The following is a 21,980-nucleotide window of genomic DNA, read 5'->3' as shown; positions in this document are numbered from 1 at the left end:
AATCATCCCTTGCCGAATATGCTGGAGACCACGGCTCCGAGATTGGGGCCCCTGAAGTCTCAGAGGCCAACGTTTCCCCGGAAGGCCGAACTGAATCGGGTGATCCCACGCTCGATAGGCCTAGGTTAACGAAGCATGGACAGTATCGGAGAGATACTTCACTTAGGAGATATAAATAAGACTGTACCATAGAAATGGCCATGCGGAACCGTGCCGTAACCTCTGGCGGAAACAAGCCACTTTCCGGAGAAGGAGTGAAGGCCATAGGGACAACTGCGTGCGTAGCCGGGAAAGGGTCTTGGGCACGTGCCTCATGGGTCATAGCAACCTCAGAGGCGGATGGCTCAACGCACTCTAAGCTCCCAGACTCAGGAGAAGAGAGTACTCTAGAATGGCACCCGGAACATAATTGATGGGCATTAATTACCCGGGCCATTTCATATTCATCACAAGACACATCCTCCGTATCAGAGGCATCCGTGTCGTGCATATCAGAATCCTCCATAATCTCGGGATTAAAAAAAGATAAAACTAACTGGCACCCTTTGACACCCCCAATGGCTGGGGCACTCACCACCTCCTGTGAACCAGACAACCCACGAGCTAGACTCTCTCGGTCGCACACAGTCAGCATACGGAAGTGAAAAACAACTTAACCGCACAAGGTGCACCGTGTCAGTCACAAAGGGCACAAATCTGAAAGACTGTGTCATTAATAGAAGGCCGTTATGTTCCGTAAAGGCTGTGAGCCTAAGTAAAGCTACACATTTGCAGATAGAACCATATAACAAACATGATTAAAAGTCCCCCCTGTTCAATAACCCCCCTCAGGAGATATTAACCCATGATTCCTTATTAAAATAAAAGGAGTCCCACTGGGACCTTACCTTGTTTGTTAACATTACATTCACATATCGAAATAAAATGAAAAAATCTTACCGGAATCTACGCCATGGAACAGGAACACGGCCCTTCAAGTGTGACAGACTTGAGTGAAGAAAGGTGGGCAGCGAAATCAACGCTGATTACCAAAGGAGCTGTTAATATTAGTCGGGATGGGTTCGCAGGAAAACTCTCCCTGCATCTCCGGACTCTAACTTTCATCCATGCTCTCACTGAGAGGCTTAAAGGATTACTTAAAACTCCAGTCCCATTTCGAAGAGTAATACCCTCCATAAGAGACTATCTTGAACTTCTGTACACTTCTCTGCCAACCTCCTGTGACGAGAGGCAAAGAATGACTGGGGGTTGAGGGAAGTGTGTGTGGGGGGGGGGGGAGGTATTTAAGCCTTTGGCTGGGGTTCTTTGCCTCCTCCTGGTGGCCAGGTTCTGAATTCCCAAAAGTAATGAATGCAGCTGTTAAGAAGAAAAAGTGCAATTCTAACAGTGTTTGTTATGCAAAACTAGGGAATGGGTAATAAAGGGATTAACTTTCTTTTTAAACAACAAAAATTCTGGTGTTGACTGTCCCTTTAAGAAGCAATTATATTGCAAAAATTGCATGCTGCAGGTCTAATTTATTTAATCTTTTATTCCTCTAAATATTGCGTTTAAAAAGTTGTCCTTTTCTCTTGATATTTGTACGGTCATGTGACCTTTTATTTGAAAGAGGAGGTGGTATCATGGGTGTATATATTTTTATTTTTCGATGGGATAGAGGCAAAGTTTAGGGCCGTAAAACAAATAAAAAAATAAAAATCTTGTGTCTAATAGGTTAGGAAACTCCCATTTTTACATGAATCCATGATTTATCTCTTTTCAGTGCAGGGTCAGTTTCAAGGTGGCTGACTTAAATGGACAGTCAAGTCCAAAAAAAACTTTCATGTTTCAAATAAGGAATGTAATTTTAAACAACTTTCCAATTTACTTTTATCACCAATTTTGCTTTGCTCTCTTGGTATTCTTAGTTGAAAGCTAAACCTAGGAAGGCTCATATGATAATTTCTAAGCACCTTTTAAACAACGCTGGTATTGAGAGTTCTCTGAAGGGCTGCGTTAGGCTCCAAAAAGGGAGCGTACAGGCATATTTACCGCCACTGCAACTCTCAATACCAGCGGTGCTTACGGACGCGGCCAGCTTCAAAAACGTGCACGATTCCCCCATAGGAAATAATGGGGCAGTTTGAGCTGAAAAAAAACCTAACACCTGCAAAAAAGCAGCATTCAGCTCCTAACGCAGCCCCATTCCTATGGGGAAACACTTCCTAAGTCTGCACTTAACACCCTAACATGTAACCCGAGTCTAAACACCCCTAACCTTACACTTATTAACCCCTAATCTGCCGACCCCTGCATATTATTATTAACCACTAATCTGCCGCTCCGTACACCGCCGCAACCTACGTTATCCCTATGTACCCCTAATCTGCTGCCCCTAACATTGCCGACCCCTATATTATATTTATTATACCCTAATCTGCCCCCCACAACGTCGCCGCTACCTACCTACACTTATTAACCCCTAATCTGCCGACCGGACCTCACCGCTACTCTAATAAATGTATTAACCCCTAAAGCTAAGTCTAACCCAAACCCTAACACCCCCCTAAGTTAAATATAATTTTATTCTAACGAAATAAAATAATTCTTATTAAATAAATTATTCCTATTTAAAGCTAAATACTTACCTGTTAAATAAACCCTAATATAGCTACAATATAAATAATAATTATATTGTAGCTATTTTAGAATTTATATTTATTTTACAGGCAACTTTGTATTTATTTTAACCAGGTACAATAGCTATTAAATAGTTAATAACTATTTAATAGTTACCTAGTTAAAACAATTACAAAATTACATGTAAAATAAATCCTAACCTAAGTTACAATTAAACCTAACACTACACTATCAATAAATAAATTTAATAAACTATCTACAATTATCTACAATTATATCAACTAAACTAAATTACAAAAAAAAACCCCACTAAATTACAAAAAACAAACACTAAATTACAAAAAATAAAAAAAGATTACAAGAATTTTAAACTAATTACACCTACTCTAAGCCCCCTAAAAAAAAACAAAGCCCCCCAAAATAAAAAACTGCCCTACCCTATTCTAAAATAAAAATTGTAAAGCTCTTTTACCTTACCAGCCCTTAAAAGGGCCTTTTGCGGGGCATGCCCCAAAGAAAACAGCTCTTTTGCATTTAAATAAACATACAATACCCCCCCCCAACATTACAACCCACCACCGACATATCCCTAATCTAACCCAAACACCCCTTAAAAAACCTAACACTAAGCCCCTGAAGATCTTCCTACCTTGTCTTCACCACGCCGGGTATCACCGATCCGTCCAGAAGAGGGTTCGAAGTCTTCCTCCTATCCGGCAAGAAGGTGCAGAAGAGGGTCCAAAGTCTTCATCCTATCCGGCAAGAAGAGGAGATCCGGACCGGCAAACATTTTCATCCAAGCGGCATCTTCTATCTTTTTCCATCCGGTGTGGAGTGGGACCATCTTGAAGCAGCCGACGCGGATCCATCCTCTTCTTCCGGCGACTCCCGATGAATGAAGGTTCCTTTAAGGGACGTCATCCAAGATGGCGTCCCTCGAATTCCGATTGGCTGATAGGATTCTATCAGCCAATCGGAATTAAGGTAGGAAAAATCTGATTGGCTGATTGAATCAGCCAATCCGATTCAAGTTCAATCGGATTGGCTGAGCCAATCAGATTGAGCTCGCATTCTATTGGCTGATTGGAACAGGAAGAAGAGGATGGATCCGCGTCGGCTGCTTCAAGATGGTCCCACTCCGCGCCGGATGGAAGAAGATAGAAGATGCCGCTTGGATGAAGATGTTTGCCAGTCCGGATCTCCTCTTCTTGCCGGATAGGATAAAGACTTTGGACCCTCTTCTTGCCGGATAGGAGGAAGACTTCGGACCCTCTTCTGGACGGATCGGTGATACCCGGCGTGGTGAAGACAAGGTAGGAAGATCTTTAGGGGCTTAGTGTTAGGTTTTTTAAGGGGTGTTTGGGTTAGATTAGGGGTATGTGGGTGGTGGGTTGTAATATTGGGGCGGGGGGTATTGTATGTTTATTTAAATGCAAAAGAGCTGTTTTCTTTAAGGCATGCCCCGCAAAGGCCCTTTTAAAGGCTGGTAAGGTAAAAGAGCTTTACAATTTTTATTTTAGAATAGGGTAGGGCATTTTTTTATTTTGAGGGGCTTTGTTATTTTTTTAGGGGGCTTAGAGTAGGTGTAATTAGTTTAAAATTCTTGTAATCTTTTTAATTTTTTGTAATTTAGTGTTTTTTTTTTTGTAATTTAGTTTAGTTGATATAATTGTAGATAATTGTAGATAGTTTATTTAATTTATTTATTGATAGTGTAGTGTTAGGTTTAATTGTAACTTAGGTTAGGATTTATTTTACAGGTAATTTTGTAATTATTTTAACTAGGTAGCTATTAAATAGTTCTTAACTATTTAATAGCTATTGTACCTGATTAAAATAAATACAAAGTTGCCTGTAAAATAAATATAAATCCTAAAATAGCTACAATATAATTATTATTTATATTGTAGCTATATTAGGGTTTATTTAACAGGTAAGTATTTAGCTTTAAATAGGAATAATTTATTTAATAAGAATTATTTTATTTCTTTAGAATAAAATTATATTTAACTTAGGGGGGTGTTAGGGTTAGGGTAAGACTTAGCTTTAGGGGTTAATACATTTATTAGCGTAGCGGTGAGGTCCGGTCGGCAGATTAGGGATTAATAATTGTAGGTAGGTGGCGGCGACGTTGGGGGGGCAGATTAGTGGGTAATAAATATTATGTAGGGGTCGGCGATGTTAGGGGCAGCAGATTAGGGGTACATAGGGATAATGTAGGTAGCGGCGGTGTGCGGTCGGCAGATTAGGGGTTAAAAAAAATTAATAGAGTAGCGGCGATGTGGGGGGGCCTCGGTTTAGGGGTACATAGGTAGTTTATGGGTGTAAGTGTACTTTAGAGCACAGTAGTTAAGATTGAGCACAGTAGATAAGAGCTTTATGATCTGGCATTAGCCCAGAAAGCTCTTAACTCCTGGCTTTTTTCTGCGACTGGAGTCTTGTCGTTAGATTTCTAACGCTCACTTCAGCCAAGACTCTAAATACCGGCGTTTGAAAGATCCCATTGAAAAGATAGGATACGCAATTGGCGTAGGGGGATCTGCGGTATGGAAAAGTCGCGGCTGGAAAGTGAGCGTTAGACCCTTTCCTGACTGACTCTAAATACCAGCGGGCGGCCAAAACCAGCGTTAGGACCCCCTAACGCTGGTTTTGACGGCTAAAGCAGAACTCTAAATCTAGGCGTAAGATATTATGTTTAGAGATACAAGTTTGCTTATTTAGGCTTCCTCTAACATGCATATATTAACCAATTAACACACAATCTATATGATCTTGTACATTTTCGGCCACAATGATCAGCCTTTATATTTTAGCGCTCTGTTTGTTAGTCAGTTAGTGCTGAGTGTCACTAGTAGTTAGTGCTGAGAGTTACTATGATGGAGTCACAGACTGTTTTAGTTACATGAAGTGTATCATACACGTAACTTCAATATAGTGCATTTCTACAACCTTTATAATATTTTAAAAGACATTTATATATATATATATATATATATATATATATTTAGTACATAATTATTAATATATATACATACACTGGGCTATTCATTTGTTTGTTCATGTATTTTTCAAATAGACATTCAGTACTAAGAACTCAGGTGTTACAATTTAAATACCAATTAGACAAGGGGCGTATTGATTGGCTGGTTTGCTGTGGGGGGTGTGCCCACAGCCTGTGGGTTTAGGTAGCGTAGACTTATTTAAGGGTTGATTTTGTACCAAAATACATGCCTGATGAAACGGTGCTAACCGTGAAACATGTTGCATGATCTGTTTGTGCACACAACAGCATGAGTTGTTGTTTTTAATATTGTTTTTACTTTGGATTAAAATATTTTTTTAACTATACATTCTCATTGCTGAGTGCATTTTTCTACGCTACCTTGGGGAGCTGCCTCTCTTGGGAATCCAGACTGCCTGTATCAGCTAGCTGGTCTGCTGTTGAAAACCAGCCTGCAACTATTGGCACATTGGAGTGCCTTCACAGAATGTGAGTACCCTGTACTATCTTTGTACTCTCCTTCAGTTGTCGATTGATTCACACATACGGCGCCTCTCTCCTTTTTCTGTTGTTTTTAGAGCTGTTAACCACATATGGTGAAGATTGAGTGCTGCCTCTTCCTTTTTTGGACATCATTTGCCCATCATTTCACATTATTCCTGACTACCTCATAATCACCAAGGACTGTGATCATAACTGGTGACTATATAAAAAAACTTTAGATTTTGTTCTGGAGTTTATTGATTTTTCTATATAGCGCCCCCTATAGGGTGTTAACCCTTTATATTATCTATCTATCTAAGTATATATCTATCTATATTATTGCTATAGCTTACTTATGAGTTACCTTTGGGGGCCCCAAAAAACATTTGCACCAGGGTCCTCTGTTGAGTAAGTCCGCTATTGATAAGATCTGAGCTTATTTTCTATTTTTGTTCTAAATATTTTTATTTATCAAACACTTGAATCAAATTTTAGAAGAAAACAATGCAGAGAGTACGTATAAATAAACTATCCCTGTACACAGGAATACCCATTAATCTTAAGCAACAATAAAACAACCAAACTATTTTCTTTTTTTTTTAAAGTACAATGAAAGCCTTAAAATGTTTTTCAATAAATATTGAAAATAAAGAATAAAGAACAGGTAGACTTACCAGCACAGGAAAATATCTGTAAATGTTTCGACTGTCATAAAAAGTGCGAATATGATCCAATACATCATCCATTTTACCTGGTCATTAAAAAAAAGTGTTAAAAACACAAACCTAAAATACATTTTGTGCAATTCTTATTTTTATGGTCTAAAACATAGTAGACAAGGTGGAAAGAAGACAGAAATTTATCAAATTTAACCTATACAGATCCAACATGATTTAAAATAAAGAAGCTCCAATGAATTCCATTAAAAAGGTGACCCATTTAGCACAAGCAATCATATCCCTGAATACTGTTTCTAGACAGAAAGCTATCTAACCAATTTTTAAATGTATCTAAGGTTATGGCATTCGCTACCTTCTTAGGTAATAAGTTCCACAATTTGATTGCTATTACAGTGAAAAAAGGTTTACATTGCTGGAGATTAAATCTCCTTTCCTCCAGCCTTAAATTGTGACTTCTCATCACAAACAATTTACTTGGACTAAACAGAGCTTCCGCAATCTCTGTATAGGGGCATTGAATATATTTATATAAAGTAATATTATCACATCTCAAGTGCCTTTTTTTCTGGGGAAAACAGACCCAGTTGGCTAATCTTTCATCATTGTTGAAATTCTCCATTCCCCTTATTAGTTGTGTGGCCCTTCTCTCACCTTTTTCTAACTACAATGTTTTTTTGAGATTTGTCCCAAGAAATGCCCTCAATACTCAAGATGAGGTCTTACCAGGGATTTATATAGTAACAGAATTATGCTCTCCTCCTCTGCATGAATGCCTCTTTTAATTCCAAAAATTAGAACCTTACATTTTCCAGTATTAAATCTCATTTTCCATTTACCAGCCTATTCTTCTATTTTTTGTAGATCCCCTTGTAAACCAATTTCATCCTGCACTGACCTAATGAACTTATACAACTTTGTATCAACTGCAAAAATAGGGATGTTGTTATTTGATCCTTGCTCCAAGTCATTATTAAAAATATAAAAAAGAACAGGTCCCAGTACTGATCCCTGGGGGACATTTGTCCAATCTGAGTATGATCCATTTGCTACTACATGTAGCTACTTTTATTTTATCCAGTTATTTATTCATGAGCTGATATTTTCAGCTATCCCCAGTCCCTTCATTTAGTACAATAATCGCTCATGTGGCACTGTATCAAGCGCCTTTACAAAATCACATCAACTGATGCCCCTTTATCTACATTTTTATACTTACTACTAATTAGATTAGTTTGACATGATCTATTTCTCATGAAACCATGCTGACGTGGACACAAAATCTTGTTTACACGAATATACTCATGAATATAATCCTTTATAATCCTTTCAAGTATCTTCCCCATTACCGATGTCAGACTAACTGGTTTATAGCTTCCTGTAACAGCCCTGCTTCCCTTTTTAAAAAGTGGCACCACATCAGCTTTACACCAGTCCTGCGTAACTATGCCTGAGGATAATGAGTCTTGAAAAATTAAGAGTAGAGGTTTGGCTATAACACTGCCAAGTTCCCTTAAAACCCTTGGTGTATTCCATCTGGGCTGGAGTTTTATTTACATTAATGTTATCCATTTTTTCCTGATATCATCTTGAGATAGCCCAGTTATTGGAACAGGCTTGTATGTTCTAGGTTATTTCAATGTATCTCCCACTGGTTCCTCTCTTGTGTAAAAAGAACTGGTTTAGTACCTCAGCCTCCTCCCTGTCCCTATTAAGCATGCTACCCTTCTCACATTTTATTATATCTATATTTTCTTCTTATAACAGATACCCATAGATTTCCCTGTCTCCAAAAACAAAAGGACCATTGCTAACCAATCACAAACTTATATATATATATATATTGTTATAAATGTGCATTGTTGATCACACATATGGAGTAGAGGGTGGGGAGACTGACACTCTTGTCTTTCCTTTAAAGGTACATTAAACACTTTGAGATGGTAACATAAAATGATAAATTTTATATATATATATATATATATATATATAAAAACTCTACAATATACTTTCATTATTTATTTTGTGAACTTTTCCTGTAATTCTATTAAATCGTGAGCTTGTCAGTTCCTGTTAGAAATGGAAGTGCAGAACACTGTTATATTCCACACAGCCATTGGCTGAACACTCTAGTGGCCTATTTATAACTGTCCCTAATTGGCCACAGCAGATAAGGTAACCTAAGTTACAATATGGCAGCTCCCATTGTTTTTTCGACACTAAAACTTTACACTTATTTTGTCATTAACAGCTAATAAAATTTTAAAAAATACACCTACATGTTATTCACAGACTGATCTTTTTTTTGAATGCATCATTCCATGTAGCATTTATTAAGGCCTAGATTTAGAGTTTGGCGGTAGCCGTGAAAACCAGCGTTAGAGGCTCCTAACGCTGGTTTTAGGCTACCGCCGGTATTTGGAGTCAGTCAGGAAAGGGTCTAACGCTCACTTTTCAGCCGTGACTTTTCCATACCGCAGATCCCCTTACGTCAATTGCGTATCCTATCTTTTCAATGGGATCTTTCAAACTCCGGAATTTAGAGTCGTGTCTGAAGTGAGCGTTAGAATTCTAACGACAAAACTCCAGCCGCAGAAAAAAGTCAGTAGTTAAGAGCTTTCTGGGCTAACGCCAGTTTATAAAGCTCTTAACTACTGTGCTCTAAAGTACACTAACACCCATAAATTACCTATGTACCCCTAAACCGAGGTCCCCCCACATCGCCGCCACTCGATTACATTTTTTTATATTATATTTATTAACCCCTAACCTGCCCCCCACAACGTCTCCGCCAGCTACCTACAATTATTAACCCCTAATCTGCCGACCACAAAGAGCCGCCACCTACATTATAGCTATGTACCCCTAATCTGTTGCCCCTAACACCGCTGACCCCTATATTATATTTATTAACCCCTAATCTGCCCCCCTCAACGTCGCCTCCACCTGCCTCCACTTATTAACCCCTAATCTGCCGAGCGGATCTCACCGCTACTATAATAAAGTTATTAACCCCTAATCCGCCTCACTCCCGCCTCAATAACTCTATAATAAATAGTATTAACCCCTAATCTGCCCTCCCTAACATCGCCGACACCTAACTTCAATTATTAACCCCTAATCTGCCGACCGAACCTCGCCGCTATTCTAATAAATGGATTAACCCCTAAAGCTAAGTCTAACCCTAACACTAACACCCCCCTAACTTAAATATAATTTAAATCTAACGAAATAAATTACCTCGTATTAAATAAATTATTCCTATTTAAAGCTAAATACTTACCTGTAAAATAAATCCTAATATAGCTACAATATAAATTATAATTTCATTATAGCTATTTTAGGATTAATATTTATTTTACAGGTAACTTTGTATTTATTTTAACCAGGTACAATAGCTATTAAATAGTTAAGAACTATTTAATAGCTAAAATAGTTAAAATAATTACAAAATTACCTGTAAAATAAATCCTAACCTAAGTTACAATTAAACCTAACACTACACTATCAATAAATTAATTAAATAAAATACCTACAATTACCTACAATTAAACCTAACACTACACTATCAATAAATTAATTAAATACAATATCTACAAATAAATACAATGAAATAAATTAAACTAAAGTACAAAAAATAAAAAAGAACTAAGTTACAAAAAATAAAAAAATATTTACAAACATCAGAAAAATATTACAACAATTTTAAACTAATTACACCTACTCTAAGCCCCCTAATAAAATAACAAAGACCCCCAAAATAAAAAAATGCCCTACCCTATTCTAAATTACTAAAGTTCAAAGCTCTTTTACCTTACCAGCCCTGAACAGGGCCCTTTGTGGGGCATGCCCCAAAGAATTCAGCTCTTTTGCCTGTAAAAAAAACCATACAATACCCCCCCCCAACATTACAACCCACCACCCACATACCCCTAATCTAACCCAAACCCCCCTTAAATAAACCTAACACTAAGCCCCTGAAGATCTTCCTACTTTGTCTTCACCATGCCAGGTATCACCGATCGTTCCAGGCTCCGAAATCTTCATCAAAGCCCAAGCAGGGGGCTAGACATCCATCATCCGACGGCTGAAGAAGTCCAGAAGAGGCTCCAAAGTCTTCATCCTATCCGGGAAGAAGAGTAGATCCGGACCGGCAACCATCTTCTTCCAAGCGGCATCTTCTATCTTCATCCGATGAGGACCGGCTCCATCTTGAAGACCTCCACCGCGGACCCATCTTCTTCCGACGACGACTTCCCGACGAATGACGGTTCCTTTAAGGGACGTCATCCAAGATGGCGTCCCTCGAATTCCGATTGGCTGATAGGATTCTATCAGCCAATCGGAATTAAGGTAGGAAAATTCTGATTGGCTGATGGAATCAGCCAATCAGAATCAAGTTCAATCCGATTGGCTGATCCGATCAGCCAATCAGATTGAGCTCGCATTCTATTGGCTGATCGGAACAGCCAATAGAATGCGAGCTCAATCTGATAGGCTGATTGAATCAGCCAATCGGATTGAACTTGATTCTGATTGGCTGATTCCATCAGCCAATCAGAATTTTCCTACCTTAATTCCGATTGGCTGATAGAATCCTATCAGCCAATCGGAATTCGAGGGACGCCATCTTGGATGATGTCCCTTAAAGGAACCGTCATTCTTCGGGAAGTCGTCGTCGGAAGAAGATGGGTCCGCGGTGGAGGTCTTGAAGATGTAGCCGGTCCTCATCGGATGAAGATAGAAGATGCCGCTTGGAAGAAGATGGTTGCCGGTCCGGATCTACTCTTCTTCCCGGATAGGATGAAGACTTTGGAGCCTCTTCTGGACTTCTTCAGCCGTCGGATGATGGATGTCTAGCCCCCGCTTGGGCTTAGATGAAGATTTCGGAGCCTGGAACGATCGGTGATACCTGGCATGGTGAAGACAAGGTAGGAAGATCTTCAGGGGCTTAGTGTTAGGTTTATTTAAGGTTTGCTTGTGTGAACCTGTAGTCAAAGTGGAGAAAAGAGCGTGATAAATCTAGCCCTAAATAGTAAATAAAAGAAAATATCAGCTTGATAATAATATGTAGATGTGTTTTTAATTATAGTAGTTGTTTAAATATTGAAGAAATAAGTGTAAAGTTATAAAGTATATTCATTTCTATAAAGTAATAGGCAGTGGCTGTCACTATATTGAAAGCTAGGTTTTCCTTATCTCTTTTTTTTGCTGAGGACAATTAGGGACAGATATAAAACAGGCAATTAAACACTGATATAAATCTCTGGGTTAAATTACAGGAAAAGAAGACAAAATAAATATTGAAAGTATATTGCAAAGTATTTTACTACACATAAATAATATTTTTATAGTTTACTGTCCCTTTAAGAGAATACACATTTGAGGTGATGGGGGGAATTATTGCTGTTGAGTACTAAAACCGCTTAAGTTAAAGCAATAGCGCTCTTATTCTTGCGCTCATATTATAAGTTGATATGTGGGTATATAACCAGCGCTACGGAATTTTGTGGCGCTATACAAATAAATGATGATAATAATAATAATAATATGAGTAATTCTCTACTTGAATATGTTTACAAGTGTTTTGTTACACTTTTACTCAAGCCCTAACCCTATACTTTAAAGGTCTCCAGTCAAGCTAAATTCAAATAACACAGAACACATAACTCACAAGTGTTCCCTCTAAGGCCAGATTTTTTGAGCGGCCGAGCGACACTGAACTCAATTTTTTTCTTTTGTGATTCAGATAGAGCAGGCAATTTTAAGCAATTTTCTAATTTACTCCTATTATCAAATGTTCTTCATTCTCTTGGGGCGCGATCCGATATAGATCATAGTTTGCGGCGCAAGTGAGGGAACCCGCGTCGCCCGCAGTTTCAGCTCGCAACTCGAGCTATCCCATATACGGCACCGTCAGATGCTAACGTGCAGTAAGTCGGATAAACCAGCGATGTCCAGAAATCTGCGCAAGTACAAATTTCTGGCGTCGCCAGTGACTTACGGCACGTTAGAAACTGCCAGCGCCTACAAAACCTGACTAAAGTCTAAATCACCCGCACTGTCTAACACGCCTCCCTAACATAGCCCGACACGTCTAACACGCCTCCCTAACATAGCCCGGCACGTCTAACCCTCTATCCGCTATCCCCCCTCACTATCCTAACAATAAAATATGTATTAACCCCTAAACCGCCGCTCCCGGAGCCCGCCGCTACCTAATAAAGTTATTAACCCCTAAACCGCCGCCAGCTATATTAAATCTATAACCCCCTAAAGTGAGCCCCTAACACCGCCGCCATCTACCTTACCTACCCCCTAAAGTGAGCCCCTACCCCGCCGCTATCTATTTTAAAATTATTAACCCCTAATCTAATCCCCCTACCCCGCCGCCATCTATATTAAATTATTTAACCCCTAAAATACTAAACTATCCCTACCACTAAACCTAAGTCTAACCCTACAAATAGCCCTGAAAAGGGCTTTTTGCGTGGCATTGCCCCAAAGTAACAGCTCTTTTGCCAGCCCTTAAAAGGGCTTTTTGCGGGGCATGCCCCAAAGAATTCAGCTCTTTTGCCAGCCCTTAAAAGGGCTTTTGGCGGGGCTTTGTCACAAAGTAAACTGCTCTTTTCCTACAATCTACATCCCCCTACACCGCGGCCACCTATAATAAATGTATTAACCCCTAATCTAATCCCCCTACACCGCCGCCAGCTATATTAACTATATTAACCCTAATTATATTAGGGTTAATATAGTTAATATAGTTATTATATTATATATATTAACTATATTAACCCTAATTATATTAGGGTTAATATAGTTAATATCGTTATTATATTATATATATATATATATATATATATATATATATATATATATATATATATATATATTAAGTATAATAACCCTATCTAACTCTAACATCCTAACTAAACTCTTATTAAAATAAATCTAATATTAATATTATTAATTAAAATATTCCTATTTAAATCTAAATACTTACCTATAAAATAAACCCTAAGATAGCTACAATATAATTAATAATTACACTGTAGCTATGTTAGGGTTTATATTTATTTTACAGGTAAATTGTTAATTATTTTAACTAGGTATAATAGCTATTAAATAGTTATTACCTATTTAATAGCTACCTAGTTAAAATAATTACCCAATTACCTGTAAAATAAATCCTAACCTAAGTTACAAATACACCTACACTATCAATAAATTAAATAAACTACAAATATCTATCTAAAAATACAATTAAATAAGCTAAACTAAATTACACAAAAAAAAAACACTAAAGTACAAAAAATAAAAAAAAGATTACAAGATTTTTAAGCTAATTACACCTATTCTAAGCCCCCTAATAAAATAATAAACCCCCAAAATAAAAAATATTCCCTACCCTATTCTAAATTAAAAATAGTTCAAAGCTCTTTTACCTTACCAGCCCTTAAAAGGGCCTTTTGTGGGGGCATGCCCCAAAGAAAACTGCTCTTTTGCCTGAAAAAAACCCACACAATACCACCCCCCAACATTACAACCCACCACCCACATACCCCTAATCTAACCCAAACCCCCCTTAAATAAACCTAACACTACCCCCCTGAAGATCTCCCTACCTTGTATTCACCCCGCCGGGCAGAACTCTTCATCCGATCCGGGCGATGTCCAATCAAGCGGCAAAGAAGAATTCTTCATCCTGGTGATGTCTTTCTCCAAGCGGCAGCAAAGTCTTCTTCCATCGGGTAGCATCTTCCATTAAGCGGCATCTTCAATCTTCATTCTTCGCTCCTCCAACGCGGAGCATCCATCCCGGCCGACGACTGAACGACGAATGAGGTACCTTTAAATGACGTCATCCAAGATGGCGTCCGTCGAATTCCGATTGGCTGATAGGATTCTATCAGCCAATCGGAATTAAGGTAGAAAAATCTGATTGGCTGATTGAATCAGCCAATCAGATTCAAGTTCAATATAAGGTGCAGAGGTGACTGAGGTTTATAGAAAAATAAACTGTCTGGAAAATACAGGGCAGGCCATGGACTCACCGTGTCAAGAAATAAATACATTTATCAGGTAAGCATAAATTTTGTTTTCTTTCTAATGACACGGTGAGTCCACGGATCATCATAATTACTGTTGGGAACCAGTACCCAAGCCAGAGGACACGGATGATAAGGGAGGGACAAGACAGTTGTCTAAACAGAAGGCACCACTGCTTGAAGAACCTTTCTCCCAAAAGAATCTTCGACTGAAGCAAAAGTATCAAATTTGTAAAATTTAGAAAAAGTGTGTAAAGATGACCAAGTGGCAGCCTTGCAAATCTGATCTACAGAAGCTCCATTTTTGAAGGCCCAAGAAGATGAATCAGCCCTCGTGGAATGAGTCGTGATTTTCTCAGAAGGCTGCTGTCCAGCAGTCTCATATGCCAAGTGAATAACACTCCTCAACCAACAAGAAAGAGAAGTGGCCATAGCCTTCAGACCCTTACGCTTCCCAGAAAAAACAACAAATAAAGAAGACTGGGGAAAATCCTTAGTCGTCTACAAATAATATTTCAAGGTACGAACCACATCCAGGTTATGCAATAAACGCTCCTTATGAGAAGAAGGATTAGGACACAAAGAAGGAAAAACAATTTCTTGATTAATGTTCTTATCTGAAACAATCTTGGGAAGGAAACCTAGGTCAGTATGTAGTACTACCTTATCAGAATGAAAAATAAGGAAAGAAGATTCACACTGCAATGCTGAAAGCTTCGAAACTCTTTGAGCCGAAGAGATAGCAACCAAAAACAAAACCTTCCAGGATAACAACTTAATATCCAAAGAATGAATGGGCTCAAAAGGAGCCTGTTGAAGAACTCTAAGAACCAAATTAAGACTCCAAGGAGGAGTAGCAAACTTAAACAAAGGCCGAATTCTAACCAGGGCCTGACAAAAATACTGAACATCTGGCACATCTGCCAGACGCTTGTGCAACAAAATAGATAAAGCAGAAATTTGACCCTTTAGGGTACTAGCAGATAAGCCCTTCTCCAGACGCTCCTGGAGAAAGGACAAAATCCTAGGAATCCTAACTCTACTCCAAGAGTAGCCCCTGGATTCACACCAATACAGATATTTACGCCATATCTTATAATAAATCTTTCTAGTCACAGGCTTACGCGCCTGAATCAAATTCTCAATAACCGATTCAGAAAAACCATGCTTGGATAGTATCAAGTGTTCAATCTCCAAGCAGTCAGCTTCAGAGAAATGAGATTTAGATGAAAGAAAGGCCCCTGAAGTAGAAGGTCCTTCCCTAGAGGAAGACTCCAAGGTGGAAAAGAAGACATCTCCACCAGATCTGCTTACCAGATTCTGCGAGGTCACGCCGGAGCGATGAGAATCACTGATGCCCTCTCTTGCCTGATCCGAGCAATTACCTGTGGATGAAGAGCAAACGGAGGAAACACGTATGCCAGACTGAACTTCCAAGGAACTGCTAGAGCATTGATCAGTACAGCCTGAGGATCCCTTGACCTCAACCCATACCCCGGGAGCTTGGCATTCTGATGAGATGACATGAGATCCAACTCCGGCTGCCCCCATCTGAGAATCAAGGTGGAAAACACCTCCGGATGAAGTTCTCACTCCCCCGGATGAAAAGTCTGTCTGCACAGAAAATCTGCTTCCCAATTGTCCACCCCTGGAATGTGGATTGCAGACAGACAGCAGTTGTGAGTCTCCCCACTGAATAATCCTGGCTACCTCTGTCATGGGCAAGGAACTCCTCGTTCCTCCCTGATGATTGATGTAAGTCACTCACGTTATGTTGTCCGACTGGAACCTGATAAACTGGGCTGAAGCTAGCTGAGGCCAGGCCAGAAGAGCATTTAAGATTGCTCTCACCTCTAAGATATTTATAGGAAGAATCGACTCCTCCCAAGTCCATAGACCCTGAGCCTTTAGAGAACCCCAGACAGCTCCCCATCCCAGCAGACTGGCATCCATGGTCACAATCACCCAGGAAGGTCTGCGAAAACAGGTTCCCTGAGAGAGAAGATCCTGAGACAACCACCACGGAAGAGAATCTCTTGTCGCCTGATCTAGAACAATCCTTGGAGACAGAACCGCATAATCCCCGTTCCATTGACTCAGCATGCATAACTGCAAAGGTCTGAGATGGAACCGAGCAAATGGAATGATGTCCATGATTGAAACCATCAGACCAATCACCTCCATACACTGGGCCACTGACGGCCGAGGAGAGGACTGAAAAGCAAGACACAAATTGAACATCTTAAAACTTCTTGCTTCTGTCATAAAAATCTTCATCTCTAGAGAATTTATAATTTTTCTCAAGAATACCACCCTTGTAGCCGGAATCAAGGAACTTTTTCCTAAATTCACCTTCCACCCGTGGGAGCGCAGAAAAGTGGGAGCTTGCTTGTTGAAAAGATGGCGCCTGAACTAGAATGTCGTCCAGATACGGCGCCACCGCAACCCCCTGCAATCGGAGCATCGCTAGCAACGCTCCGAGGACCTTTGAGAAAACCCTGGGAGCTGTTGCAAGACCAAATGGAAGGGCCACAAACTGAAAATGCTTGTCTAGGAAAGCAAATCTTAGAAACTTGTGATGGTCCCTGTGGATGGGAATATGCAGATACGCATCCTTCAGGTCTACTGTTGTCATGAATTAACACTCTTGAACCAGAGGAAGAATGGACCGAATAGTTTCCATCTTGAAAGACGGAACTGTGAGAAACTTGCTTACACTCTTGAGATCTAGAATAGGTCTGAAAGTTCCCTCCTTTTTGGGAATGATAAACAGATTGGAATAGAATCCCAGCCCCTGCTCCTGAACTGGAAAAGGAACAATCACTCCCATCTCGTAAAGGTCCTGAACGCAACGTAAGAACGCCTCTTTTTATCTGGTTTACAGGTAATCTTGAGAGAAGAAATCTGCCCCTTGGAGGAAAAGTTCCCAACAAGATCCATTCCGAGATCGGGGGCAGACCCTTCATGCTGACTTTGAGTCAACAACAGGCTTCTTAGATTGTTTCCCCTTGCTCTGATTGGACTTCCAAGAGGGCTTGGACTGTTCCTGCTTAGAGGATGAAGAGGAAGACTTACCAGAGAAGTTACGAAAGGAACGAAAATTACTCTGGTGACCTTTCTGCTTATTTCTCCTATCCTGAGGGAGAGAATGCACCTTTCCTCCCGTAATATCAGAAATAATCTCAGCCAAACCCGGCCCAAACAAGGTCTTACCCTTGTAAAGAATGGACAAAAGCTTAGATTTAGAGGACACATCCGCAGACCAGGACTTCAACCATAAGGCCCTGCGCGCCAGAACAGCAAAGCCAGAAATCTTTGCACCCAATTTAATGACTTGTAAAGAATCGTCCGCAATAAAGGAATTGGCAAACTTTAAAGCCTTGATTCTATCCTGAATCTCCTCAAGAGGAGTATCCTGCTCAATATAATCAGACAAAGCATCAAAACAATATGCTGCCACACTGGTAACAGTAGCAATACACACAGCAGGCTGCCATTGGAACCCCTGGTGAACATTCTTTTAAGTAACGCCTCCAACTTCTTATCCACAGGGTCCTTAAAAGAACAGCTATCCTCTATGGGAATAGTGGTTCTCTTTGCCAAGGTGGAAATTGCTCCCTCCAGCTTGGGAACTGTCTGCCAAGAATCCTTGATAGAATCAGCAATAGGAAACATCTTCCTAAAAATTGGAAAAGGAGGAAAAGGAATCCCAGGCTTCTCCAACTCCCCGTGCAATAATCTCTGAAACACGATCAGGAACAGGAAAAACTTCCACTGCGGAAGGAACGTCAAAAAACCTATTAAGCTTACTAGACTTCTTAGGAGTAACAATGACCATTGCGTCAGAGTCATAGAAGGTAGCCAAAACCTCCTTGAGTAACAAACTGAGATGTTCAAGCTTAAACCTGAGGGAAACAACCTCAGAATCAGAGGAAGGAATTACACTGTCAGAATCTGAAATTTCCCTCTCAGATGCCATAGAAGTGTCTTCCTCCTCAGACCTATGGGAAGAAACATTTAACACAACTGCAACAGAGTCAGAAACCTTAAAATTTATTTTGCGCTTCCACTGTAACACAGGAAAAGCGGACAAAGCCGCAGATACTGCTGAGGATACATGGGTAGCTATATCCTGCAAAGAAAAAAACAACCTGAGACGAACCGCAGGGCACTGCATGAGAAGATTGGTATGATTTTGGGGAGAAAGTTGCGGTATAGCTTGAACAGGAGACTCCTGAACAACATTCTCCTTAGACAATGATGGCTCTGAATCAAAAAGCCTATCCCTGTAATGCAATGTTCTCTCAATACATGAGGAACAAAAAGGGATAGGTGGCTCCACATTAGCATCTAAACATAAAGTGCAAGTAATTCAGAAGCGAACAAGGAAGAGTGCGCAAAAAATTTGTGCCAAGGAAAACTCCGCCCATCGTAGGCGTACTCAACCACCTCCCGGCTGGCATTACACTCAACACAGCAAACAGCCACCGGGAGGAAAAGAAAGTGCGTGACTCGCTCTAACACACTCTTATCCCCAATAAAGAGCCATAGCAAGGAGGGCTAAATAGCACTCCTAAACAGAGCCGAAAACCTAATCAAACAGTGCCCCACAAAAGCTGCCACAAAGAAAAACCTGCACACAAGCAGGATCATAATACCAAAAATTAACCCCATAAGTGCCAAATGTTTCTGATCCTCCATATCAGAGAAATAAAAACAGCACCTACCTCCATAACAATCGGCCCGGCAGCAGGGCAGCTCACAAGGTTTGAAAGGTTTCATCCCTCACATGGACCTGTGGAGACAAAAAAAAAGACCAAGCAAACCTACTTAGGGTTTTAAAAGAAGGGCAGCACAAACTACTTGGGAGGCACAGTGGGGATTATACCCCACAAGTTCCCAAATGCTTAAAGCCACCACTGCGCTACTGAAGAGACTGACATGGACTACGGCTAAACCCCAAAAGACCAGAGCAAACCTGCTCTGCTTAAAAAATAACAAACTCTTGACTGAAGAATCAGACACCTAACTTTACCCCTCCTTGCAACTGATACAAGCAAAGAGAATGACTGGGGGTTGTGGGTAGGGGAGTGGTATTTAACAGCTTTGCTGTGGTGCTCTTTGCCTCCTCCTGCTGATCAGGAGTGATATTCCCAACAGTAATTATGATGATCCGACAATCTGCCCCCACCTCATTTACCCCCCTCCCCCTCCCAGATCGCTTTCCCACCCTCCACTGTATGATTTCTCCCTCTCCCTACTTCCTCCTCCCTGCCGCTCTGACTGTTTTTTTTTTCTAACATAGTGGTCTGCCGCTTCCACCCCCATCCCGCCCCCCTCCAGCGATGGGCCGCCCACCCGCCTCCCTCCTTACCCTTCCACCCACCAACGATCGGCACCACTGCTGTCAGATGCAGAGAGGGCCACAGAGTGGCCCTCTCTGCATCAGTAACTCTGCCCGTCTATTTCTGCACTGATTGTGGCAGAGAGAGACCCAGGACAGCAGCAACGTACTGGGTATGTCACAGGGTACGGCACTGGTTGTTAATATAACTGTGTTTGTTATGCAAAACTGTTTAATGTGTAATAAAGGGATTATCTATAGTTTTAAAAAAATAAAAACGGTCTCTTTAAAAAAAGACTAAACAGCGTTTTTTTAACAGAATTTGCAAATGTCCCAAACTGTGAAATAATTACAGTCCAATTATTATTCTTGTAAATGTAACCACAAGGGATTCTGGCCAATCAGTGGGGAAATGATACTCCTCTGTTTTATAAAAGAGATGAGAAACTGAAAACAGAAACAGCTTTTAAATCCATTATAATTATTTTGTTTTAAAAAACATTCAGCTAGATTAAGAGTTTTGAGCGCTATAGGGATTTTAACGACCGCCACAAAAGCAGCGTTATTTCACCTCCCTATAGCGCTGCTATTACAAGTTTTAAAAAAGCAGGCTTGTGCGGGTAATGTGGTGGCGTTGAGCTCCATACCGCACCAAAATCAAGCACTGCTTTGACGTGCTCATGCAAGATTTCCCTATAGACATCAATGGGGAGAGCCGGCAAAAAAAAACAACAAACACCTGCGATCGCGGAATGAAAAGCACTGTAACGCAGCGCCATTGATGTCTATGGGGAAATAAAAAGTTACGTTTAAACCTAACACCCTAACATAAAGCCCCGAGTCTAAACACCCCTAATCCGCCGCCCCCGACATCGCCGCCACCTACATACAGTTATTAACCCCTAATCTGCAGCCCCCGATATCGCCGCCACCTACATACAGTTATTAATCCCTAATCTGCCACCCCCAACATCGCCGCCACCTACATAAATCTATTAACCCCTAATCTGCCCAATGTCGCCTCCACTATATTAAAGTTATTAACTCCTAAATCTCTGGCCTCCCACATCACTACCACTAAATAAATCCATTAACCCCTAAACCTAACACTAACCCTAACGTAACCCTAACCCTAACATACCCCTAACACCCCCTAACTTTAACATAATTAAAATATAGCTAAATTAAGGTTACAATTATTAACAAAATAATACCTATTTAAAACGTAAGTTCCAGTTTACGGCGGCGACCGTATGAAGAGGATGCTCCACGCCGGATGGCTGAAGATAGAAGATGCCGTTTGGATGAAGACTCCTTGCCGCATGGATGAGGACTTTGCCGGCTGGATGAAGATGGAAGAGGCCGCCCGGATGAAGACTTCTTACTGCATGGATAAGGACTTCGCCAGCTGGATGGATCCTTCAAGCGGGACTTCAAGAACTGTAAGTGGATCGTCGGGGGTTAGTGTTAGGTTTTTTTAAGGGTTTTTTGGGTGGGTTTTATTCTTAGTTTAGGGTCTGGGCATGTAAAAGAGCTAAATGCCCTTTTAAGGGCAATGCCCATACAAATGCCCTTTTCAGGGCAATGGGGAGCTTAGGTTTTTATAGATAGTTATTTTATTTGGGGGATTTGGTTGTGTGGGTGGTGGGTTTTACTGTTGGGGGGTGTTTGTATTTTTTTACAGGTAAAAGAGCTGATTTCTTTGGGGCAATGCTCCACAAAAGGCCCTTTTAAGGGCCATTGGTAGTTTATTGTAGGCTAGGGTTTTTTTTTATTTTGGAGGGGCTTTTTTATTTTGATAGGGC

The 21,980-nt window shown here is 40.4% G+C and overlaps 1 protein-coding gene across 4 annotated transcripts in view; it reads right to left on the bottom strand.

The window, feature by feature from the left end:
- REEP1 (receptor accessory protein 1) overlaps positions 1-21,980 on the bottom strand; it is a 324,551-nt gene that overhangs the window by 168,572 nt on the left and 133,999 nt on the right. For all 4 annotated transcript variants that reach the window (XM_053704258.1, XM_053704259.1, XM_053704261.1 and 1 more), the window contains exon 3: positions 6,778-6,854. In XM_053704258.1, the coding sequence (XP_053560233.1) occupies positions 6,778-6,854 (77 nt within the window). The remainder of the gene's footprint in view (positions 1-6,777; positions 6,855-21,980) is intronic.

The sequence above is a fragment of the Bombina bombina genome, chromosome 2 (genome assembly GCF_027579735.1).
Source record: "Bombina bombina isolate aBomBom1 chromosome 2, aBomBom1.pri, whole genome shotgun sequence".
In the NCBI taxonomy this organism is placed as follows: domain Eukaryota; kingdom Metazoa; phylum Chordata; class Amphibia; order Anura; family Bombinatoridae; genus Bombina; species Bombina bombina.
This window is presented reverse-complemented; position numbering and strand designations above follow the sequence as displayed.